Source organism: Poromitra crassiceps (assembly GCF_964638095.1).
Source record: "Poromitra crassiceps genome assembly, chromosome: 16".
NCBI lineage: Eukaryota > Metazoa > Chordata > Actinopteri > Beryciformes > Melamphaidae > Poromitra > Poromitra crassiceps.
Genome location: NC_139645.1, coordinates 35,368,402 through 35,395,011, shown reverse-complemented (window position 1 = coordinate 35,395,011; position 26,610 = coordinate 35,368,402). Strand labels below are relative to the sequence as shown.

At 42.0% G+C, this 26,610-nt stretch overlaps 1 protein-coding gene across 1 annotated transcript in view; it reads right to left on the bottom strand.

Annotated features, from left to right (window-relative positions):
• Positions 1-472: 472 nt before the first annotated feature.
• The window catches only part of LOC310791607 (NLR family CARD domain-containing protein 3-like), a gene marked incomplete at both ends in the record, with an annotated part of 38,499 nt that continues 12,361 nt past the window's right edge, over positions 473-26,610 (bottom strand). The window contains 10 exons of the mRNA XM_083653272.1: positions 473-509; positions 740-913; positions 4,456-5,015; positions 5,058-6,277; positions 8,685-8,795; positions 9,228-9,321; positions 10,553-10,686; positions 10,779-10,814; positions 12,230-12,289; positions 14,814-14,939. Of these exons, the coding sequence (XP_083509398.1) occupies positions 473-509; positions 740-913; positions 4,456-5,015; positions 5,058-6,277; positions 8,685-8,795; positions 9,228-9,321; positions 10,553-10,686; positions 10,779-10,814; positions 12,230-12,289; positions 14,814-14,939 (2,552 nt within the window). The remainder of the gene's footprint in view (positions 510-739; positions 914-4,455; positions 5,016-5,057; positions 6,278-8,684; positions 8,796-9,227; positions 9,322-10,552; positions 10,687-10,778; positions 10,815-12,229; positions 12,290-14,813; positions 14,940-26,610) is intronic.

The following is a 26,610-nucleotide window of genomic DNA, read 5'->3' as shown; positions in this document are numbered from 1 at the left end:
CACATGCTTTGTTACGCTGCACATTGAGCTATAAAAACAAGCAAAAAAAGTGGATAAATTATGAAACACTTTAAAAGCAAATGGATTTAAATAATATAAAATACAAACATGAGAAACAAGATGAAGAAGTGAGGAGAGACAAAACATGTGACACAAAATGAAGACAAAAGCAAGTCAATCAAAGTTTATTTTCCAAGGAGTTTTAAAGATGATAGTGAATCTGGAGCCTAAGTACTTTGGAAAGGCTTTCCGCCCTGAGGACTAACATGAAACCACCTTCAGTATTGAGTCTGGAGGAAAGTCAGGACCTGGAAATCTCAGCTCACAGGGAACTAAAGAGCTCCACAGTGAAATTCAGGACCAAAACTAGCCTGCTTTAAATGTGTTCAGCAGCATTTTAATATGAATTCTCTATCTAACTGGGAACCAGACGACATTATGTTAAAACTGGGGAGATGAAGAGGTCACCTTCCTACTGGTTAAAATCCAGCTGCTCTATTCTGAAGCAGCTGGAGAGGAACAGAGAGAGGTGCAGTAACAATGACAAGATATCAGAGCATGGATGATCTTCTCTCAGTCACTGAGCTTCACTGCAGTGTATATGAAGCTCGATCAATAAAATCCAAATCCTTATCTAAAACCTGCAGGGCGACCTTTGCAGATTCAGGAATCCTGTTTTGAGAGACGAGAAATGTGTTGAATCAACTGAGAAAAACTGCAAAGTGCAAACTGATTTTACCTGAGAGTTTCCAGTCTGCAGTCTGGACTTTCCAGTACAGCAGAGGCCAGATTCAGACCTGAGTCATGCAGGTCATTGCAACTCAAGTCCAGCTCTCTCAGAAGGGAGGGTTTGGACTTCAGAGCTGAGGCCAGGTATTTACAGCCAGTCTTTGATAAGCTGCAGCCACTCAATCTGAATAAAGAATAAAGCAAAAACATTACATGAAATATTGCTGAGGGCTTTCTGGCTTACTAGACTGTACTCTTTCCATCTGAAACCAGACAGCCTGTCACATCTCTGTCTCAGGATTTCTCCATTTCCCCTCAACACATTCTATAACCAACCAGATGAATACATCTGCAGTTTGTGCCTTGACGTTTGTGACCTTAGGTCCAGAATGCACTTCTTATTGGGACAATATTTTCATATGGCAATTTTCTCTGGAAATAATTGTAATAAAAAGTTGAATTTGAGTTGGGTGGGAAACTTACCCCTAACTGCACCATACCTTAATGGGAACTTGACCTTCATTTAACCTGAACTCTCTAATTGTCTCTACTGGAGCAACAGATGAGAGTGGATCACAGAATTTGGGGTTTTATCAATTCCAGAAAGCTATGAGGGATCAACCGAGCAGCATTTTGGTAAATAAACCGCGTCACTGGGTGGCAACAGCAATGGAACCCTATGGAGCGTGAGCTTTGGGAGGCTTGAGTGTCTGACTCTAGTCGGCTGACTCTGTTTACATTTTAAAACTGCGACAGTTCACACAACTTTAACACGATATGCATATATTATACATCAAATTATTGAGCTAATTCTGCTCTCACTCAGAATGTATGAAAATATAAGTGATGGTGATGTATAGTTTTTGAGATATTAACGTTTGTTTGGCTCAACTCATACGAATAACTGCCGCAGGGTTCCGCATTTCTGGGTAGCAAGTGACGTCACGCTGATTCGTCTTATACAAGCCAAGGTTCTACCAGAGTTCACATCACACCCCTTTAAGTCTGGAAACACCTCTGGTGTCCCAAGTGCATTTTACATCAGAATATGTATTCGAATTGGAGTTATGATAGAACAATTCATTTTACCACAAAGGAATTTACTCAGGAAGAAAAAATGTAGCACTGTCTGATAGTGATGGTACCAAGCACCGATATTATTTGGTACCGGTTCCTGATTGGTCGGTACCAGGAATTAATAAGGTCCTGGACGTTCGGTGCTGCTATCGTTTTTTTTTTTTTTTTTTACCATTCCCTAACAATGAGGAAGTTGCACCAGGCTTTTGATGTTGCGTGTTTACACTCCTGTCCTGTGACTACACTTGCGGCAGGTTTAAAAGATCAGTAGTATATTTGGAAGAAAACTAGTTTTATGATGGGAGGCATCGCGTTGCTGATTCACACAATATAAATACAATAATCTGATAAAGCGAGTGACTGCCCTGTGATGATTCTGAGACAGAGAGAAATTTCTGCCTTGCGTTGCACAAACCTCACAGTGCTTTGCTGAACCTGACCTATTTTCTGACAGTCACAGAATATTATGTGGACTTTGCCAACTCTGAATACAGAACAGCAACATACAGTGACAGTGTTCACTTTGTAACATGTTAGCTTGCAGCAAATTAGTTACATCCAGAGCATCCGTTCAGATAAAGTTGGTCCACAAACTCCACGTAATGTAACATCGTGCTGGTTTGTTTCATAATCCTTTGAAAACGTTTGTGATTTATCCAGACTTGATGAAGAAAACGTTTTGTAAATGAAAATATGCCCCAGTAAAGAGATGTATTGCAGGCGACTTTGTTAGTGTCGAGTTTCCAGTCAGTGACGTGCGCAATTAATTCTACGTGCAAGTATGATTCCCCCTTAAGAGTGACACTACATAGGTGGCCTAGGTTTAATAAATCATCATATTCACAATCACAGAGGTGAAATAGGCCTTCTCAGGAATTTAACTTGTAATAAGTAATAACAAAATTACTGTTGAATCTTTTCACATCTCTATATGTCATGTCTTTATTTTTTGCACCAAATTATGCAGAGTAGTATCGATAAGAGTATCGATAAGTAGCTCTATCGATAAGCAGTACAGAAGTATCGAAAGGTATCTTGAAAGGTATCGATAAAATCGAAACGATACCCATCCCTATACTGTCTGATTTCAGATGGAAAGACACGATAGAGACATCCTGAAATTACAATATTCATATAATATTCAGATCAGCACATTATATGTCTGACCTGAGAGTCTCCAATCTGCAGTGTGGACTCTCCAGTCCAGTAGAGAGCAGCTTCACATGTGAGGAAAGCAGGTAGCTGTCACTCAGGTCCAGCTCTGTCAGATGGGAGGGGTCGGACTTCAGAGATGAGGCCAGAACTTCACAGTGAGCGTCTCTCAACTCGCAGAACCTCAATCTGAATAAATAATAAAGGAGTTGGACTTCAGAGCTGAGACCAGGACTTCAGAGCTCAGGTCTCTCAGAGTTCACAGCCACAAAGTCTGTTTACAGATTTAATGTAAAATGAGAGATTATCAAAGCAGAACTGAGACTATAGCATACCATTCAAAACCTATAGAGCATACTACTCTTCTACTATGACTAGTAGTATTACTACCACCACCACCAATCATAATAATGATAATAATAATAAAAATTAACAACAATAATAATAATGATAATGACTAGGACAATAATAATGATAATGTTTGTTGTTGTTGTTACTAGTGCACTACCCATGCCCGTTCCCTCACTCCCTATCTTCCCATTCACCCGCCCCCCCATGGGTACATCTACCCATTCCCCTTGCCCCATTCATACATCATGCTCTCCCCCTCTTCTCTGCCCCCCGATTGGTGCAGTATCCATTACATATTGCCCATTCCCCTCCTCCTTGACATCACTGATGATGTCACACTGAAAATGTAAATATCGCTGTAGCTCCCCCTGTGGGCACATTTATAAAAAAGAATCTCAGACTGCACTCGGTCAGGTCCCCCTAAGCACACTCCCCAGGTTTCAAGTCGATCAGAACAACGGTTCTCGAGATATGTGAAGGAGAGAGAGAGAGTGACAGACAGACAGACAGACAGACAGACAGACAGACAGACAGACAGACAGACAGACAGACAGACAGACACTACTTGGATTATAGTATATATTATTATTATTTATACAGTATCATATTATTTGAAATTTCCCAAAAGTGGTTAATGTATCAGTAAAAACCACACATAAAACAATTCATAAATGCAAATTCATGGAAGCCTTTCTGTAAAAAGTGATTAAAAGTAGAATGAAAAATTAGATTTACAGCCTGAGCTCCACAGTCAGTCAGGCTTCACCACAGATTTGGTCGGGTTTTAAGTTTTGAGCCTAAAACACTAAATTCATAAATATCTCTGACATGAGCTGAAGGCAGAATAATACAAGAAGGATATTTCATAGAAATTACACCAATAAAGAGTTGATAGACTTAAAGAATGAAACTCACAACCTATCTGTTAGATTACTAATTGGAATGTGAAACTGAACCTGCAACAGTAATGACTTTACTCTGTTAGAGGAAAAGTAATGTGATTACTGTGTGCCACACTGCTATGTAGAACAACACAGTAGTGTATGTTTGAGGAACTATATATCTTTATAGTAATTCTGATTGTGTCAGCTATATTAAGGTCACTCTACACTGTTCTATACTGTTGGTATTCACATCAGGACTAACCGAGCCTTCCTGCAGTTCCTCACAGCTGGGATCAGCCTCTGTCGCCCAATCACTGATGTGTTGTAGGCATCCAGGTCCAACACATCCAGAACCTCCTCTGACATCTGCAGCATGTAGGCCAGAGCTGAGCAGTGGATCTCAGAGAGTGTATCTGATCTGTTCTCTGACTTCAGGAACTGTTGGATCTCCTGATTTACTGACTGGTCATTCATCTCCATCAAACAGTGGAAGATGTTGATGCTTCTGTCTGGAGAGGTAGTGATGTCATCTGTACTATCATCAGTGTTCATCTTCTTCAGGTTGCTGATGGCTCTCTGGATGCTTTCTGGTGTGCTCTCTGTCTGACCCAGCAGGCCTCGTAAGAGTTTCTGGCTAGACTCCAGTGAGAGACCATGAAGGAAGCGGACAAAGAGGTCCAGGTGGCCATTTTCACTCTTAAGGGATTTGAGCATGGCTCTCCTCAGGAAGACATCCAGGGATTGTTCACTGTCTTTAGATCTACCGTCTTCTTCTTGTTCTTCTTCTTTTTCTTCACCACCCAGGAATGCCTCCAGAACCTCCTTATCCCTGTTTGTGTGACAGTGGAACATGTAGACAGCAGCCAGAAACTCCTGAATGCTCAGATGGACAAAGCAGAAGACCTTGTCCTGCTGGAACAGCACATGCTCCTCTTTAAAGATCTGTGTGAAGACTCCTGAGTATACTGAGGCTGCTGTGATGTCAATGCCACACTTCTTCAAGTCAGCTTCATAGAAGATCAGGTTGCCTGTCTCCAGCTGCTCAAAAGCTAATTTTCCCAGAGAGAGAATCATCTTCCTGGTCTCTGTCTCAGTTCTCTCACCAAACTTGATGTTTTGCTGTTTGGACTGAACCAGCAGGAAGTGGATGTACATCTCAGTCAGGGTCTTGGGCAGGTCCTCTCTCTCACTGGCTTTGAACAGATGGTCCAGAACTGTAGCAGTGATCCAGCAGAAGACTGGGATGTGGCACATGATGTGAAGGGTTCGTGACGTCTTGATGTATTTGATTATTCTTTCTGACTGCTGCTCATCTGTGAATCTCTTCCTGAAGTACTCTTCCTTGTGTTCATCAGTGAAGCCTCTCACCTCTGTCACCATGTCAACACACTTAGGAGGGATCTGATTGGCTGCTGCAGGCCGTGTGGTTACCCAGAGGTGACCAAGGGGAAGCAGTTTCCCATTGATGAGGTTTGTGAACAACACATCCACTGAGGTTACCTCTGTAACATCAGTCAGGATCTCGTTGTTCTGGAAGTCTAGAGGAAGTCGACACTCATCCAGACCGTCAAAGATTAACACAACCTGGAACTCTTCAAAGCTGCAGATTCCTGCTTTTTTGGTCTCAGGAAAGAAGAGATGAACAAGTTCCACCAAGCTGAGCTGTTTCCCTTTCAACAGATTCAGCTCTCGGAAAGTGAACAGGAATATGAACTGTATATCCTGGTTGGCTTTGTCTTCAGCCCAGTCCAGAGTGAACTTCTGTGTTAAGACTGTTTTCCCAATGCCAGCCACTCCCATTGTCATCACTGTTCTAATTGGTGTATCTCTTCCCGGTAAGGGTTTAAAGATGTCTTCAGATCTGATTTTTGTTTCTGGTCTCACTGGTTTCCTGGATGCTGCTACCATCTGTCTGACCTCATGTTGATCATTGACCGCTCCAGTCCCTCCCACTGTGATGTAAAGTTCTGTGTAGATCTTATTCAGAAGTATTTTGTTTCCTGCTTTAGCAAACCATTCATGCAGACACTGAAACTGCTGCTTCAGATTAGATTTGTGATGACGTTGGCACGCAGCAAGAGTTTCTGAAAGACCAAACAACATATTCAATCAATGAGTGAGTAAAGAGTAATGCAAACATTTCCTGATCATTTACACATTCCAAACTCCATGGACTCAATTCAGCTCATTACTGGTGGGTGGACAAGCAGGACCTGCCTGGGTGTAAGGTAGCTGTTATAGAATTGGCTGTTATTACTCAACCAGGAGTTTTAGAGCTGACCAGGCCAAGGCACACCTGTGCAATAAATAATCATGCAGTTTAAACAGCATATAGATATGTCACACCTGCCAGGTGGATGGATTATCTTTGCAAAGGAGAAGTGCTCACTAACACAGATTTAAACACATTTGTGAACAAAATGAGAGGAATAAGCCTTTTGTGGAACAAGCCTTTTGTGTGCATATAAAAAGTTTTAGAACTTTATTACAACTCGTGAAAAATAGGAACATAATTTTTTGTCAAGTATAGTTTGAGGTGAAGGGATATAGTAAGTAGAGCTGTACAGGAAATTATTTGCACGTTTATTCTTATTCTTATTATTATAATGCATCAATAGGAATAATTGCATGAGTGATTTAGGTACCGACCTTCTTTCAGCTCCACTGTTACTGCAGGAAAAGAAGTATAGGAAAGAATATGTTAAACAATCACTCTTAGCATAAATTACTAACTGAATCATTGGATGTCTGCTAAATTTAGGTTCAGCCGAAGATAAAGTTTAAATCATAGTTTGATCAACGATGAGTTTCAGAGCTAACCAGGCCATGGCACACCTGTGCAATAGAGTAGTGCAGGGATGACATATTTCTGTAAGCGCTTTCTGAAAATCGTGTTTAAAAAATCAATTTACGCTTCAAAAGTCATAAAAGTGGTCCTAGTTTGTGAAGATGATCTTGCTGATACACAAACTTCACTGTTTCATAAACTTTTGTTATTATATTACCTTATCTCATGCATTTAACCTAAATCTCCATACACAAATCCCATTGCCTTTTACACATACTCATTCCTGTGGTCCTCTATCATGCTGTTTAATCACCATCTTGATATGTCACACCTGTCAGGTGAATGGATTATCTTGGCAAAGATTAACACAGATTTAAACATATTTGTGGACAAAATGAGAGGAATAAGTCTTTTGTGTACAAATAAAAAGTCTTAGATCTTTTATTACAACTCGTGCAAAATGGCAGCATATAATTCTTGTTCAGTATATAGAGCCCTGCTGGAATCAGTCCGGAAGTAGCATGTTGGTGCTTACGGAGAAAAGTTAATAGGGTTTTAGAATGGGGATTTTCACTTAAATTCATAAAATAAGGTCTGTGGCTAACAAAAGTTTATGGGAGTGGCAATTTGTGTGATTTTCAGAAAACGCTTCAAAAGGCATAGAGACACTGCATGAAATAGGCCACGCCCATCACGGGGGAAAGCTCTCCATTCACTTCCAAACACCAGCATTCATTTTCCTTGAATTAAACATAGCTAAAAGCTGTTGTGTGGTGGGCTGTGCAGACTACAAATATAAAAAATCGCCAATTAAAGTTTTTTTGTACTCCCGAGCAAAACAAGGAAGCCAGTGAAAATTGACGAGAAGAAAAATGTGGATCTAGCTGTCAAGGAAGTAAGTTGGAGTGTTCATCTTCCATATATATGATCTTGTGTGCAACATGCGACCATGCACGCAACATAGGAGAACGCCAGGATTGGGGGGGGGTTTGTGTTTACCCCCGTTTTGGGTGTGGTTTCTGAATGATGACGTGCTCCGCAGTGTCTCTATAAAAGTGATTCACATTCATGAAGATTATCCTGCTGAACACAAATTGCCACTCCCATAAACTTAATCACAAAGAGACCGACTGACTGCCTGACCATGCAGGTGTCAGACCTCTCTATAATGGTCTTGATGCCAAGGGGCTGTCTCACTGTAATAAGCAGGATAGTGTAGAGCAGCGAGTTGGTCATGATCACAAAATAAACCCCTGATCAACCTGAATGATCTCCCTTTCAGGAGGTGGAGCGGTCTTGAATCACCCTGAAAGAGTATGTATCAGTAGCTACTGTACTGGCTCACTGTTAGTACAAAACATTACTCTGGAATCATTACGCTGTACGTTGCAGGCTGTAATGTAAAGCTTTAGTGAAAACACCTGGTAATCTTTTATTCAAGTCTATGGGAGAGGAGTGCAGCGCCTCCTGTGTTGGCAGGGTGGAAATGGAACTCAAGAGAGGCAGTTCAACAACATTAAACATGGAGGGGGGGGCTGGTCTAGGCCTGGTTATGGAGTAAGGCAACTAACCCTAAATAAAATATAGACACAATGTGAATACTATCAATTAGAGGCAAAGATCCTTTTGATTACATCAGTATTAATAATATCAATTAGACAGTAATTAATTGTAAATAAATATAGTATTTCTTGGCTTCCTACCTGTTCTGCGTATGCGTTTGACAATGGGAATCATGACGAGCAGCAACATTGTCAGTACCAAGAAGATGGTGACTATTCTCCCTGTTCTCCGTTTCCCTTCACCATCAGACTCTACAGAAAAACAACAGCAACAAGTGTTAAGTCAAGTCATGTTGCTTTATACAGCAGCAAATCATAACAACAGTTTACAAATTAAAAATGACTTAAAAAATTACATCTTTAGAATGGTTGAAGACCAGGGTCTTTACTAAGTTTCGACCCATCAATTTAAACAATTCCCCAACATGCATTTGGCAGCAGCAGGAAGGAAAACAACTCCTCGAGCAGACCTGGCTATAGGTGGCATCTGCCTTGACTGGTGGGTTGAGATTAAGATAAATAGAGAGAGAGAGAGAGAGAGAGAGAGAGGCAGGGAGGGAGGGGGAGACACGAGAGAGAGGGAGGGGAGAGACAAGAGAGAGAGAGGGAGGGCAGAGACAAGAGAGAGAAGGAGAGAGAGACGTAGTGGCAGCCCTGCATTGTTGTTAAAGTGTTGTAACTCACTCGGGATGAGGGGGTTGCTGATGAGTTGGCTGACCTCCTCACTGACTGGGTTCTCCACCTTACAGCTGAATGATGCATACTTCAAATCCTTCAGCTATAAAACCAGTGAAATATAAGATCACAAACCACATCTCACTTTCATTTTTAACAGTGCTCACTTGGTGCCTTTAGCCTTTGAGTTCCCTGGAGCTGGAGGATATTCAGTGCCTTGCTCAATGGCACTTCAGCAGCTTAAACCAGCTACTCTGGTTAAAGCACAGTCTTCTTAAGCCAACGCCCACATTGGAATCATCCAAAAACACCACCCCTCCTAAAGCACATGATGTACCGTAAATTCCGGACTATAAGCCGCACCTTTTTTCCCGTTTTTTGGGCTTTTTTGGCCCCTGCGGCTTATATAACGGTGCGGCTTATCTATGGATTTTTTCAAAAAAAAAAAAAAAAAAAAAACTCTCTTTTTTAGCACTCTTTCTAACTATAAATCCTATATAACTATAATAAGTTTTAATTTCCTCTCTTGCCCTCTTTTCACCACACTGTATGACACTGTATGACACTGTGTGCACTGTAAAAAACAACACAGGTGGTGTTGTGTTATGTTGTTTTGTTGAAATGTTAATAAATGGGAGCTTCCTCAAACAGCCATCTCTTTCCCGACAATCCCCTCTGTGCATGAACCCTTACATATGGCAATTAAACATTAAAACACAAAAAAAAAAAAAACACACAAAAAAAAAAAATACCATTAAAACACCCGCGGCTTATAGTCCGGTGCGGCTTATATAAGAAAAAAATAGTCAACTTTGCAGGTGCGGCTTATACACCGGTGCGGCTTATAGTCCGGAATTTACGGTAATCTGCTGTGTTGAGAGGAGCTGCTTAGACACAGCTCACAGAAGCTGCTAGCTAAGAACTTCACATGCTCACTCTCTTTCAGTCTTTCACATGTTTCCCATTGTAGCCCTGAAAATCTTTATGATATAAAACTGACCAAATCTAAAAAAAATAGTGGATTTAGCATTTAGTCTGAGTGAAATGTTCTCTCTTTATGGTCTCTCCTGATTCTAAATATAGCTGAATCGCTTGGTTTGACCAAGTAAAACTATTTTACAAAATGTCTATGGAAAAATAAATGGTGGAAAATAAATGGTGGATGAAACCCCTTGGTTTGTATGTCTAACCCGGAAGAGGGCGTGACTTTGGCACTCTGTATTTGGGCTTGCTGCAGGAAGGGAGGGGGAGGGGGGTTAAAACAGCTGAAAACTCACACATGGACAGAAAGACTCAGAGGTACAAACACTGTCAGTAGCATTGCTGTATTGTACCTTTGTAATGATCATTTGGTGTTTGAGTAACTCTGTGGAATTCTCTCTGGTGTTGTCTTTCTCCCAGGTGTAGCTGACTGGTTTAGTGTCTGTGGTGTTTGAGTCACAGCTCAGAATACAGGAGGTCAAATCATCTGCACACCATTTAGAGATGGAGGGTTTAGAGACAGTAGCTGTTGTTGATGGAGAGAAGAGGAGAAAAGCTGTTACAGTCATGATCACTCACATGCACATTGTTCTTTCTCTGTCTCAATGTAGACAGCTGGAAAGAGACAGAGACACTTGCACACCTAATGTGCACTTAAAGGGATAGTTTGGATGTTTTTGATGTGAGTTTGTGTGAGGTACTTGCATACAGTTTGTGTACTACATTTATGCAGCCAGCCTGGTCCCAGTTTGGAGAAATGCAGACCGGCCACATCAGGCAGAGCTGTCTGCTGATGTGAAGGAGGCCATGAGAAAGGTGCAGGTGGTGCATCAGCCCCACTTCTTCCCCACTTAGCTCCACACCTGGCTACAGTGAAGATTTCAGCTAAAAACATGGTGTAAAAGACACCTTTTCAAGTCAACTTGGTATCTGAGGGCTTGTGGAGTCTTGGATTACACCAGGTGAGCAGTATGGAAGCATTTAATGTTTTGTTTTTTATACGTTTTTGGTTCCCTTCACACTCAGCAGACAGCTGTACTTGCGTGATGTGGCCGGTCTCCATTTCTCCAAACTGAAACCACGCCGGCTGCTTTCTACTGCATGTAGTAGGCTACACTGACTGTATGCATGTACCCCACATAAAAAAACTATCCCTTTAACATGAACAAACATGTAACATGGAGGGAGGGTTTCGGCACAATGTTAATAGATTGTATAAACATATCATGTAGCCACCATGATTGTCACCATTTTGAAGCCTTGAGTTTGGCATTTTGACCGTTGCCATCTTGTTCTTTTGTTTTGCCAGACAGAGCCGCAGCGCTGCCTGCTATTGGTCCGTGATAGGTGAGCTGCGAGATCACTGGACAGGTGACCTGTCAATCACACCCCAAACAGGGTTTTTTCTGGCTCAAAATGAGGCAGAATTAGAGCCGATATTCACCGATTACTGATATGGCTGCAGAGTGCCGAGCATTTTTGAGCAGATATAGACCTTTTCTATGTGGATGGTGCACCGATATAACTATGTGCAAAGCTACTCAGACGGCTGCTTTCTTGAACAAATAGGCCAACTTTATTTAAAAAAGAATTTAACATTATGCATTGTCAACTTCTGGAAGTGAGCACTGAGGAAATAAAGAATAGAAATATAATAGCTAAATAAACATCAGTAGCCAACAGTTACTGTATGTTCAGTATAATTGCTGACCATTTACAGTGAATAAAGAATGTAATAAAATAAAATGTCCTGAGATCTACTGTGCACAAAAAGCTTTGGGTATGTGTTGTTAATTGTCTCAATACAGTTAGCTTCACCTAATCCATGGCTTCATCATGAGTCAAGTGAGCTGTCTGTGTAAAACCATGCTCTCGCAGGCTCTTGCCAGTGACTTTTTATCTATTTTGTTGTGCATCTAAACGTGTCTTTAAGGTACTTCCTTACATTTAATTTAATTTTCAAAATAAACCTATTATCACTTTCAATGGCTTATGTGTGCTTTAGACGTGTTATTTTGAAAAACTCTGACCAGAAGTCTTATTGTTGTTGTCGCTGGCGGACATGGGTAGTTGTGAGGAGCCGATGGGAGCTGCTAAACACAGTCGCACTAATGATAAGAGAGCTGATATTCCCTCGAAAACATCTTTTTCCTGGTTGGAAACAGCATTAAGCAGCAGGACTGCAGACTGTGCTTTCAGAAAGGCTCTTTATCGTGAGTGGGAGCGCGTAGCTGCACTGATGTCTGATAACGTTATTGTAGCTAATCAGAGGCTAATGGGCACGGCTACATTACAGTTTACCATCTCATACAGAACAAGTGGCTGTGAAAAGGCAACCAGCCAGCCATCACTTACAAATAATGAAATGGTTATTTGATTGAAGGTTTAGGGGGTAAATTCATGTCTATATCTGACATTACTGGTAAAGGTTGCTGAGCTACTATTTCATCACCAAGCCACGAGTGCAACAGTTGTTAGTGTAAGTATGGTTTCACCTGTCAAGAGCTGGAGGCGGAGCTAAATTATATGGAGGCGGCCACCTCGTAATTGTCCATGCAGGAAAAACCCTGTCAAAGCATCGTCTTTTCTCTCGTCTATTTGAGGCTTAATTGGACCATAATTTACAAAATGAACATCATGCTGTTTTAAAGAAGACTTGAAACCTAGAGATTGAGATCATGAACTCATTAGCAAACCAAATTCATAAATCAAGTGAGAAGTAACCTCATTTTCCCATTGACTTCTATACAATCTGACTTTGTTTTGTAGAAACAGGTGAGTTACATAAACATTCACTTCCCGTACAGTTTCATGAACGGTGAAATAGGGACCAAAACCATTTTTTGAACCAGGTTGTAAACATGCTTATTTCTGCTGTAAAGTTGGGCATTTTAACATGGGGTCTATTTGGACTTACTCGCTTTTTGAGCCAGCCTCAAGTGGCCATTCGAGGAACTGCATTATTTGCACTTCTGAATTGCTTTCATTTTTCCCAGTCAGAGGTTGCCGCTTATGGAACCCAGTGTATTTTAACACATTGAGTGCCAGCCATTTTTTCATCCTGTAGGTAAGTTGTGCCAGGTTTTTTTTTGAGGATTCTGGCTCATTTTACAAGAGCCGAGGATTATTTTCTGTTAAGAATTCATGAACACCAATCATCTAAAAATAACTAATAGAATGTGTGCTTTCTCTGTCTAAAAGAGTTAGTTTGCAGAGTTAGTAGTTATGTAGATATTAGCCGTTGAGTACAGCATGGTTTCAGCGTCTGGAAATTTATTCAGAGATAAATGGCTTTTTGTGAAATTCGACAGAACAGTCACTTTAACCATTCATTTTTGGCATCAGTAAGACCGTCAGACATTCTAAACAATAGTTTTGAACAGTAATTTCCTCCATAACAACAGGAAACACCCCTCTCATTCAAACTCCTCCCTCCGTGTGTCTTCTCCTCCTTCCTCCTGGCTCTACAGCGGGCGTGTCAGAAGCGCGTTGCTGCTGCCTGCCTGCCTGCCTGCGTGCCTGCCTGCCTGCTTGCCTGCGTGCGGACGCTCCTTGTGCGAGTCAAGATGGGCCGGGGAATGCGTGGGCGATGGGCAGATGTTGATTCTGGCCTTTCTGAGGTGTTTCAAAGTGTGTTTCACCTATAATCTATTTTGCAAATCGCTCTCCGCTCTCTGTGTGCGGCTGCCTGCGCGGCCGCTCTCGGGCAAGACAAGTGTGGAATGGATTACTGTAAAATCGCCTCGCCATTTCCTTGAATGGCTTGCTCCCGCGGCAGTTTTTTCTTTGATTTCGCTCGTCTGGGGGAGCACTGTCAACACTTAGTGGGTCGGTAAAATAGATTATACACATTCTCTTGCTCCAATAGTGATCTCGAAGATGTAAAAGTTGTTGATTGATGTCCCACCGTCAAAAAAAAAAAATGTTTATGTAAGACGAGATATCTCGGCTCTGGCACTCAAGCGTTGGATTATGTAAGACGAATTATCTCGGCTATGGCACTTAACGTGTTAAGAGGAGAAATGTCCAATCACAGTGGTACATCAATTCTAGGTTATGAAGAGACTGGCTTGCACTTTTAAAAACACAATGAGGCGGTTGTAGTAGGTGTAGTTCTGTGTGGATCGGTGCTCTCTCAGTTCAGAACTGGGTTTACAAACAAAACCAGTCTGAACTCTTCTCTCTCTCCTCTCATACCAAGTGACGAGCGGTCTTCTCTTCCAGTTTTCACCTCCAAGCAAAATCCTCTTTTCAGGTATAAAGCTAGCATTAAATCATCTTCTGTATCTTCCCTCTGTGTCTCTGGTCCGGATCTTCTCTTGCATCTACATATTTCTCTCCTGACATCCTTCATTTATATTTTTTCAAGCATCTATATTCACTTTTCTAATTATTCCTCTCCTGTCTAACATTGAGTCTCAGCTTGACTTTACTTTGCGTCCGGAGGAAAAATGACGTCGCTGCCTGTTGCACTAATGCTGCCTTCATGGGCTGTCAGAAATAACAGTTATGAAATAGCAGTGGGCTACACTTAATTAAAAGCAAGTGGTGATTCGCACACAACTCCACATCACCGACTTGAAACTGGACAAACTGCCAACATAAAACACTTACAGATGACTTTGAGATGAGTCTCGCTGTTGATGTTGTTGTTGATCTCTGCTGTGTACGATCCACTGTCTTCTCTGGTCAATCCTGTGATCTTCAGCTCTCCAGTTGAAATGTTCAGGTCACCACGATCTATAGAGCAACATGGTTAGGTTTAGCTTATCAACAGAATTCTTCTCAACATAGTTCTTAACATGATTAGGGTTAGCTTCTCAACAGAGTTCTTAACATGATTAGGGTTAGCTTCTCAACAGAGTTCTTAACATGGTTAGGGTTAGCTTCTCAACAGAGTTCTTAACATGATTAGGGTTAGCTTCTCAACAGAGTTCTTAACATGGTTAGGGTTAGCTTCTCAACAGAGTTCTTAACATGGTTAGGGTTAGCTTCTCAACAGAGTTCTTAACATGGTTAGGGTTAGCTTAGAGTTCTTAACATGGTTAGGGTTAGCTTCTCAACAGAGTTCTTAACATGGTTAGGGTTAGCTTAGAGTTCTTAACATGGTTAGGGTTAACTTCTCAACAGAGTTCTTAACATGGTTAGGGTTAGCTTCTCAACAGAGTTCTTAACATGGTTAGGGTTAGCTTCTCAACAGAGTTCTTAACATGGTTAGGGTTAGCTTAGAGTTCTTAACATGGTTAGGGTTAGCTTCTCAACAGAGTTCTTAACATGGTTAGGGTTAACTTCTCAACAGCGTTCTTAACATGGTTAGGGTTAGCTTAGAGTTCTTAACATGGTTAGGGTTAGCTTCTCAACAGAGTTCTTAACATGGTTAGGGTTAACTTCTCAACAGAGTTCTTACAGACAAAATGAACCCAACGGAATGCAAGTAGCGCGAGGGTCGGAGATGTTTCAGAGTCTGAACTAAACAAATCTTGATGACAGGGTTGAGAGGCGGACCATAATAGCGTGTCGATGATTTGATTTGACAATTCTGGGGACTGGCTTTGGCATTGTCCAATCCTGGCGTGTTCCGCCCCCAAATCCAGTGGGATTCAGCGTGTTCTGGTGCTACGTGAGTGGGATCCGCAGAGTACCGGCAGCCAGCTGCTTCTGTGTGGAGCGGAGCGGACAATCCGATGCATGAGTGCTGCCCGCCCGCCTGGAATCTCTGAGGGAAGACCCCTTATGTTATCCCCTAATGCGAGTTTAACGAGCCAGTTACATTTCTTTGCATTCTTAGACATTACCGTTTGCTTTATTTTGTATGTTACATACAATTAGCCAAGTTAGTAGTTAGTTTATGGCCTAGAAATTCGGCCAGATTACAAACACTAGGCGCCATTTTCTCCATTTGGAGAAGAGAATTCTTCTGAAATTAAGATTGATTGACAGCTGCCATGTTGTGATATGATTGGTTGAAATCATAGACTGTATGGGTGAAATGGGGTAGAAATCTATTAGTACTATGTGACATCAGCAAACTGTAGATTACTGTTATGAATTAAATCTTGAAAAATGAACTCTTGATGTGAAAAAGTGTGAAAAACGAAAGAATTTTGATTTTTGTGATTTTTTTGCCATACATTATTAAATAGGTGCACTGATACCCAGGTATTTGAACTAAATATAGAAATTAGCATATTTCTTAGTATACAAGAAATTTGCACGCTCATTTCTAGGTGGATACTGGGAATTTGGCACCGCACTCTGGTCACGTCACGAACAGCGCAACCCCCAAGTTTGAAATCGATTGGACGAATGGTTCTCAAGATATGTGAAAGCCATAATCCCCGAACCGCAACCTATTGATGATTTATTCCCAGTGGTACCATCTCTCAAAGGCATTATATCCGTTATGTATAATAAACTTTCGTCTATGCAGACAACATCTCTTGATGTGTTGAGAGGCGTGGCAGTCTTATCTGAATGTACAATTCACGGATACTGAATGGTCAGACATATTCTCAAGAATACACTCCTCATCAATATGTGCCAGGCATGGCCTAATTCAATTCAAGGTGGTACACAGGCTGCATCTGTCTAGAGTCCGACTCTCAAAGATGTATCCGTTAGTTGATAATTCTTGTAATACAGTAGGTGTAAGGTCTCGCCTGCGACACTAGCTCATACATTTTGGTTTTGCCCACGGCTCTCAGGTTACTGGTCCTCCATTTTTGAAGCCCTATCTAACATATTTGACAGGCCAATAGACCCAAATCCTTTAACAGCCATCTTTGGCATCCAGTGTGAAGACGATCACCTCCCCAGGGCACAGTCCAACTGTATTGCTTTTGTCACACTCTTAGCCAGGAGACTCATTTTATTAAATTGGAAGCAGGCTGCCCCTCCTTCTTTTAAACACTGGATCAGAGATACATTACAATTTTTGAAACTAGAAAAGATTAGATTGGCTGTACGAGGGCCTAAGTATAATTTCGATAGCATATGGCAACCCTTTATTAAATATATTATTGACCAACTGTGAGAGAGCAGTGTTTAAAGGATGGGTTTTCCGTGGGGAATATGAATATATATTAAATCTCACGCCCCTAAGGTTTTCGAATCCGTTGAAATTTTTGAAATTGGAGGTTTACTCACAGAGATATCAACCGAAATCCACTCTGTGTGTGGGGGGGGGTGGTGGGGGGGAGGTGCGGGTGCGGGGACTCGAAATACTACATTTCCCACAATGCACTGGGCTCGCGTGGCCTTCGTTTTTATGCCCACCCCTCAGGCATTTGGCTGATATCAAACTCCAGTAGGTGGCGGTAATGCACATATATGTTTGCCAACCGCCATAAAACTCAAAGAAGAAGAAGAAGAAGGCTTCGACAATAAAATATACAAAGAACAAGAAATAAATCGAAAATAAAATTGCCTCCAAATTGCACCAAATGTAAACGGTAGTATATATGTCGGGAGATGTCTTCATAAAAAAAAATTCATGCAATTTAAGGCATTTTCGTAGGAGTTACGCGCATCTGATGTTGTAACTATTTTCTGTAAAAATGTGTAAAAACGGGTACATTGCTCAGCGTTGATTTCGTTACTTCAACCCACCTACTACTAGATGTAAAATTTGACGAGCTTTCCAATGCCGCCAGTCCCGTGTCGATTAGTGCTTCCGTTCCCGAGATAATGGTCTCTTTGCAAGGAACTATGGGAAGCTAATATTAGCTACAGCAGGCTAGGCGGTTGGAAAGATGGCTGCCTTTTGGTTTTTGTCAAGGCCTCTGAAGGGGCGTGGAGGACCTCTAGAGGCGGGACCATGGCCAACAACAGTTGTAGTTCATAGGTGCACGACTTCCGCAAGGCGGACTTAGGCCAGATGACGCGAAACGCGTCGGCTGGCCCAAAAAATATGTGAGAGATGCTTGATATCTCTGGGAGTGAAGCTCCAATTTCAAGAATTTCAACGGATTCGAAAACCTTAGGGGCGTGAGATTTAATATATATTCATATTCCCCACGGAAAACCCATCCTTTAATTGCAGCAGAGAAAAGGTGGTTTACTGTGAGCCAAATATCTGTACGCACAGTCGCACATACATCTGTCCATTATTGTTATTGTTGTTGTTGTAGTTGTTTTTATTTTGTAGTTGTTTTTGGTGGTGTTGTTGTTGTTGTTGTTGTTGTTGTTGTTGTTTTTTGTCAGTCCCCATGGGGTGGGTGGGGGGTGTTAGGGGGGAGAAAAAATAAAAAGAGTTTTCATACACTTTTGTACTTCATGACATCCATATTTTTTGTGAAAACTGAGAAATAAAGTGATAAAAAAAAAAAAGATATGTGAAAGCCATGTTCTGATTGGTCGAATTGCAGGACATTTGACAATGCACTTTCTTGGCTCCCCAGTAGCCTGTACTACGAAGCTAGTTTAATGCCTTATCCGAGTAAGTTTGAGTTTAAACCTGGTTTAGCCGTACTACAAAGCAAGTTAACTTTCAATCACCATGGCAACTGACGCTGCAAAGCTAACCTGGTCGCGAGCTTCAGAGGATAAGATCAAAATCCATGAGAGACCCATATAATATCGGCTCTCTGGACTCACTCACCATTCATAAGATCGCCATATGAAAAATAGATTGCAGTCAACTGAGAATAGAACAAGCAAAACATTCGTGGCTCTGTAGGCTACATAATTAAATTAAGCCTACTTACCACTTTATGTCTTAACAGCTCAACGATGCGTGGAGAAATATGATCACTATTAATCACCGCGGCGCATATCATGAACGGACCCTCAAATGGAGTGAGGGTGATATTCTCCTACATGCCAGAAAAGCCTATACATATAATATAGATATTAGTTTAAATATGGGATAGCCCCAATACTAAATATGCAGGCTATTCTTGCATCTTTCAGCTGGAACTGTGTCCTGTAGGCTGTATGCCAATATATGAGCAAAAATAGGCTAGTTTTTATCAATGATAACTATGCCCGCATCGTCTCAATTCAGTTCAGCAGTTTTCTCTTTTATAGTAGGCTATTAGGCTTTATACTAGGCTATTTTATATATGAATTATTCGATCAGTGCAACCACACACATGAGTGATAGAGATCATTATTCATTGAGCATGCGTTTCTAAATCTATGGTCTAAATAGGCTTACAGATTGTGGAAATGTATAGACTGAGATTACACTTTTACATTTGTTGCTGCTGCCTGTATCAATGCAGCTGTATCAGACAGAAATCGCTGATCAAAGTAAATCAAATGACTGATGTGAATACAAGCTGCTGCTTTAGACAGCCCTTCAGCAGACTATCCAACGCGGATTTTCATTCTGACATTAAATCGCGGATACATTAAATATCCGCAAAAATCTCTGATCACACTGTGGCTGCGCTGAATGAGGAAATGGGTGTGGAAATGGGTGTGGGCGTGGATCAACTCAGCTGTTCATAATGTGATTGGCTAGCGCACCTCTTTCGCGTGGACGCGCGCCTGTGCACGAGCGAAAAACGTGCGCGTGCACAGGCAGATCCCAGCTTCAGTTATCGACTAGAAAACCAGCGTCGTAGTATCCTTAAACTAGATAGCTTTGATCCTGTTCAGTCAAACCAGATCAAAGGGACTTATCGCGGATCTGTTAAACTAGCTTCGTAGTACAGGCCCCAGTACTGCCCTGCAAAGCCAAAAGGGGGTAACTAAATTGTTTGTAAAAAAAAATAGTTTGTCATTTTTGGAACATTAAAGATCTGCTTTGTCATGTGGATAAATATCTTGAGTAATCTTTTTGTTTTTTCTTGAGAAAATAGGGGGTCATATTTTCAGTAACTTCCAAAAACCCTAGAGAAGCCAGACTGAGGTAACATTAGTAGCACACACCCACCAAGTTTGAAGTCAATCGGAGGAACGCTTCTTGAGATAAACCACTTTTTGTGTTGCCAGTAGGTGGTGCTATGACAATGAGTGTGTCCGAAATTCAGCACCACACTTTGTGGAGATCCCAGCAGCGCACCCTCAGATAAACCGCTTTTTGTGTTGCCAGTAGATGGCGCTACAACTATGCGTGTGTCCGAAATTCAGCACCGCACTCCGTCGGGTTCCCGGCAGTGCACTCAGTTTGAAGTCGATCTGCCGAACGGTCCTCGAGATAAACCGCTATTCGTGTTACCAGTAGATGACGCTATGACTACCATAAAACTTTCCCAAATAGACGGCGGTCCCTTATAGATGCTGTGTCTGGCTACATATTTTGGTAAATAAACGCTGGTCCCAAATAGACGCCGGGTACTTTTTCATGACAGTATGTTTTTGTGTTGCGCTCAAAATGAATTAACAGTCATGGTAATGACGTGTGTTTTTGGCGGAAGTCAGTCATCTTGTTTGGCAAGTGGAGAGATTGTACTTTCTCCCCTTGTCAGACATTATGGTTAGAGGGCAGCTATAACAAATTGAGCTGTAAACTGAAATCCACTCTTCAACTTTAATCAGGTTCCCTACACGCACTGAGCGTAGGGCACCAAGTGTCGCCTAGGGCATCATCCAGAGCAGGAATACCACGGTCAAACAGACAGTGTGATGACCCGCAGTTTGGTAATGCTGCCCCTTCTAAAATTAACTCTCCCCTTAAAAGAAAGTTGCGGGATCTCCTCGTTAATTACATGCGACGCAGTAAACAAACTCACGTTTCCCTCGTCACCAGTCATGCTGGACATCAGTACAAGTGCGAGATTCCTCCCATTCCCGCAAATATGTAACGTAGCCTACGTAAATACAGTGTTGTGTAGTGGAAGCCATCATCTTGCTCTATAATGATCAGAACGGGTGTTGTTCAAACTGAACATTTATTTCTTTAACATGCTGCAGCAAAGGGAGATAAACAGTGGACTTTTCAGTCCATCTTGCAAGACACTATTTCCGTAGTTAAGCTACTGTACTTCCCTGCATATGGCAGATACTTCCTTCTTGGAGTTTCAAAATAAAGCACATCTGCTTCTCAAGTAAAACATAACAAAATTACTATTACCAGATTTCTCAATATATACACACACACACACACACACACACACACACACACTCAGGCGATTGCATTTGTGAATTTTTCTTGGTAGGGGCGGGGGTGGGGGCACAATGAAAAAAATAGCGCTTAGGGCACCCTAATGGCCAATGTGTGTGTGTGTGTGTCACAGGAGGTTATTCTAGTGAGGGAGAGGAGGATGGTCCTCCATTTTTTAGAAGAGATTGGGGATTTATATAATATTTTTTTTATTTTATAAAATATCAATCAAATGTGTTTTTTCTGATGTGCGGACGCTCCTTATTTATTTTTTTACAAGGAGTGTAGTTATAGTATAACTATGGGGTACAAGGAGTGTAGTTATACTATAACTACGGGGTACAAGGAGTGTAGTTATAGTTAAAGTCTAAATTCACTCCTTGTACCCCGCAGTTATACTATAACTACACTCCTTGTACCCCATAGTTATACTATAACTACACTCCTTGTACCCCGTAGTTATACTATAACTACACTCCTTGTACCCCGTAGTTATAGTATAAGTACAGATCTTGTTACCCTCTAGTTAAAGTATAAATTCACTCCTTGTACCCCGTAGTTATGTAGGCTCTTTCACACCGGCCTTGAAAGCCGAAAAATGCACGGAAAATAGGATTCGCGCTTCCGATGTGAAAGTTGTGAACGCGCTTTGGTGGACAATTGTTTTACGCCTTTTGTCCCGCGACGGTAGGTAGTAACAGCGCCGGGTTACCTGGCAACCCGCCTCCATTTGAAAGTGTCGTAGCAGCGAGCCGGAAAAGGTGCGAATGGTCAGCTCATTCATAAAAAAATTACAGGGGAAATCACCTCATGTATCAAGAAAGTGCAGGAGTGAAAGTAAAAAAAGTAGCCTATACAATCATGACTGCAGGGGCGCCAGGAGGAATGCTCCGTGCGGTTAGGCTTTATGCTCAAACGATGTTGACATTAGTAGGTAAAATTAACGGATATAATAATAAGCTTCAGAGGGCTATAGCTGTCTGTGGGAGTTGGTCTGAGGATATTCCCTCTCGAAATCAGCTCTGTGCATTCCCTTACAAAAACTACTAACGTTAAGTAGTCATATGCATTTATAGCCTATCCACCTTATTTTTGAATGCCCCACTGTAAAAAAGAATCGTGGGTACAAGGTCCGGTTTAACGTGACTCATTGTTGCCGCTTGCCATTTCCTTTGTTATACTCTGGCTGCAGACCCGAATTATAAACCGGAAGCTGGAGTCCGTTATAAAAGTTATAAATATAGTCACATTATAAACAACTAACCAACGCTGGAGGTCCGTATGGAAACTCGAAATGTGTGTTACGGTTGGTTATTGGTTAAAAGTTAAATCAATTTGGTGGCGTTTTACTGCCATGTAACATAGCTAGCTAGCCGCTAACATTAGCCACAGTTAGTAGCCGACTACCCACAATGCATTACGTTATCCCAGCACCCGAACGACACGGCTGTAGAGCAGAATGGCTCTGCTGTAAAAGGGTAAAATCCTCATAGACGTTTTTTTTGTCGGGGGCTGGGGGGTTATCTAAATTGGTTACACCGGAAATATAACCCATAGTTAATGTAAGGCAAAATAGCCGCCAAAAATAAGGTGGATACTATTCCCCCGACGAACGTTATGCAGACTGCAGCTGTTTGATATGCGGGCGGTCGTGTATCATTCCAATTTTAGTAGGACACCATATCGATCTGCCCGCCCACCATGCGAGTGCACCTATCCTCCCTGCCAGGGTTGGGGAGTAACGGATTACATGTAACGCCGTTACGTAATCTGATTACAAAAAAACGGTAACTGTAATCTGTCACAGTACATTTTAAGATGTGTAATCTAGATTACAGTAACGGGGGTATAGTAATGGCGTTACAGGTGGGATTACATTCGCCTTTGCCTCTTCATTTATTTTAAACAATAACAACAAAAAACGGTGTAGCCTACTGTGGCTGGTGCGGTGCCAGTGACTGACGAGTCGAGGACGAGCGAGGCGGAGCAACAGCAGCAGCTGCAGGCAGCATTCATGATGACAGAGGCACCCGCGCCGCCTGATTTCTATTCGCACATAGGATAAGCAATAACCACGCCCTGTGGCGCCGGGACTGGCCAGGAGCGTTGTCTTCTTCTTTTGACAGCTGGAATCTCCCACAGCACAAACACTGGAGGGCACGCAGCCCAGCGATTTCATGAACCAACTGAATAGCTCTTGAGAACGGACAGCGTGGTTATTGCTTATCCTATGTGCGAATAGAAATCACGCACCCGCGCCTGTGGTGCCTCCTCCCACGAGTGCATTCACGTCATGGAAATATAACAAGCATTTCACTTTTACGTTCGCTCAGTGTTTAGACAGATCAAGCATCTTCCACATGGATTCTACTGAAAATGACATTCCTGGATAAAAAAAATAAAAGTAATCCAAAAGTAACTGAAAGTAATCCCTACTTTACTTTTAAATAGTGGTAATCGGATTACGTTACTAAGTACAATTTTTAACAAGTAACAAGTAACTTTAAGGGATTCCTATTTAAAAGTAACCTACCCAACCCTGCTCCCTGCTCAGCGGACTAGGAGGAGGGACGTCTTGTTGTTGAATGAATTCGTTCATCATACAGTAGCCTAGGCTACACTAACCTATGAAAATATTCATTTGGGCTAGGAGGAGCAGGAAATCCCTCCGCTCGCCTTTCAATCCGGGAGCAGGGGATTTCACCTGAAAGTACACCACAGCACGGGAATGTGTGTATGGAGAGATATATGTGTCTTTATTCTGTGACTGAAAGTTTACATCCTATAACCAAAGACTGTGCCCCCTATTCTCCCACAGGCCTTCGGCGCTAAAACGGGCCTTAACCGCAAAAAAACGTGCCTTGCGCCTGTTTTGGGACGATATCAATATGGCTTTACGCTGCCAAATGCGCTTTAGGCCGAATGGGCGTGGCGCAGTCCCAGAATGGGCCAAAGTGGGCGTGTCGGCCTTAAATCTCGGCGTACTGATATCTTCGCACCTGGCGTAAATTTAGCGCTTTGCGCCTTTGAAAACCAGGCCTATTCAGTGCGCCAGTGCTCTTCTGCCTCTCCCCTGTCACCCTTCTCTGTCTCTCTCTGAAACCAGGCCTATTCAGTGCGCCAGTGCTCTTCTGCCTCTTCTCTGTCACCCTTCTCTCTCTCTCTCTGACTCCCTCGCTTAGACAGGCACAACACACTTCCCATATAGGAAAAATAAGTTGTAAGTTGTCTGGCCTGTCCCAGCATGCATTGTGCTTCTCCATTTCGCTACTAAATAGCAACCAAATGAGGCGAAATAGATATAAAAGGTCGATCTAAAATAATGTGTAATGGTAACACAGCCTGCAATTGTAGAACATTTCAATATTGGACCAAATAAAACATCGAAATTAAAACACCACCCTAAGTGAAACATATATGTCCTCCTGGGGCTATATATATCCCTTGTCGATTTAACGTGATTTAGATAAGTGACAGCGGAACGCGCTTCCTACTGTCATCTGCTATACTGTGATGTCCGCTCCAATAACTTGGCCCTACTTCACATTTAGTTTTACAATAAAAACACATTTATGCAATGACTTTACATAATGTAGGGTATATTTATGTGCATCATTCTACCTGCAGCAGGGGAGAGAAAACGATATCTTTCTGGACAAACTTTCACCAATATAAAATTAATCTCATCATATAGACCCCTTATACGCCTACGTCACAATGACAACAAACAGCGTCAGATGCGCAAGACGGAGGCAGAAAGACAGACTCCGCGCAGCCCTGTCAAGTAGTTTTCCAGTCGCCTGAAAACTATTCGAGCTAGATATGTCTTCGTGTTGTGCAGTGGGATGCCAGAATCGGAAAGCTATTGTAGGAGAGTATTCGGGTCCGCCTATTCACACTTAGTTAATAAAATAATAAACGATAGAGCCAGGCTGTAACGTTATAATTCACCTAATTCTCCCCACATATCCTGTTCTACGCAACTCGAGGGAACATACACAGCCTCGCACACACGCAATAGAACACAACACAACACTGAACAGTCTGTTACACTATCTACAAAGCAAGGACTAAAGTTTTACCGAATCCCGTCAACTCATACTGCTTTTAATGCTAACCGTAAGTGTCTTTGGTTGCAAGCCGAAAGAGGAAATCGTTAAAAATGCCCGACTTTGCAGTGCTCGCTCATTTCATATCAGGTAAACTGTAGTAGTAGGCTGCAGCCACATCGCTCGGTTAGTTAACAACCAAGTAATGTTAAATAATGTCATTATTGAGTTGAACTGATTGGAACGAGGACATCATTAAAAATGCCCGACTTTGTAGTGCTCTTCATAATCAGGTAAGCTGCCTGAAACTGTAGGCTGCTCAACATCGCTCGGTTAGTTAACGGACCAAGTAACGTTACATAATGTCATTATTGAGTTGTGTGCATTATCAACATAACAATATATCTTTGCAAGTTACAGAATAATTATCTACGCTATCCCCAGTTATAAAGGAATGCACGATATGTATTGCTGGCCATAGGCTTGGCCAATTGACAGCGCCAGTGCGTATGGGTGGGTCTGTAAGACATATCCCATTAAACAACGTTAATTTCGATGCATAACATTGCTTATCACTAGGCGATAAGCTGTGGTAGTAAGCCGAGAACTGCATTTTAAAACTAAAATATAACTGTGTGTTGCAGATGGGCACAGAGCAGTCCTGACAGCGGGGTTCTCGCTGTCTGTCAATGCAAAGCTGACGGCTTTCTGCCTTCAAGTTGCGCGCGCAGCTCAATGTTGACAAGCTGTATAAGGGGTCTATAGGATAGGCTATATTTTTCTAGCTGATGCCTCTAGAACATTCTTTTCACTTTGATCTTGCTATAGTGTAGCATATTTACATGCTTGCAGTATTTAAACTGCAGTTAGATTGGTTTGAGAAGCATAATAATATGGAATAATAGCCTATAATGGAGACAGACAGACTGGATGAAGGGAGGGGGGGGGGGGCAGAGCGCTTGGCTTTCGTCAGGTTTTGCGGGACCACTGGAATTGGAGCTAAAAAGGCAAGCGTGCGATTCGTTTATTGCACTTATCCAATGAGCATGACGGTGCATAATTTTACGCTTAAAAGGCGTGGTTGTAATGCTTTAGGCTGCGTGTAGCGCCAGCACGACGATATCAAGTGCGCTGGTCCACGCCCACTGATTTGCACTGCGCCAGGCGCTCGGCCTAGAAACAGCGCCGATGCAACGATAGGGGCCTGTATCTGTGAGAAAATAAATCCACTTTGTAATCAAAAAATAGATCCGTAAGCAAAAACATAGATTTGAAAACAAAACTATCAACAATCCAATCAAAGAAAAAGATT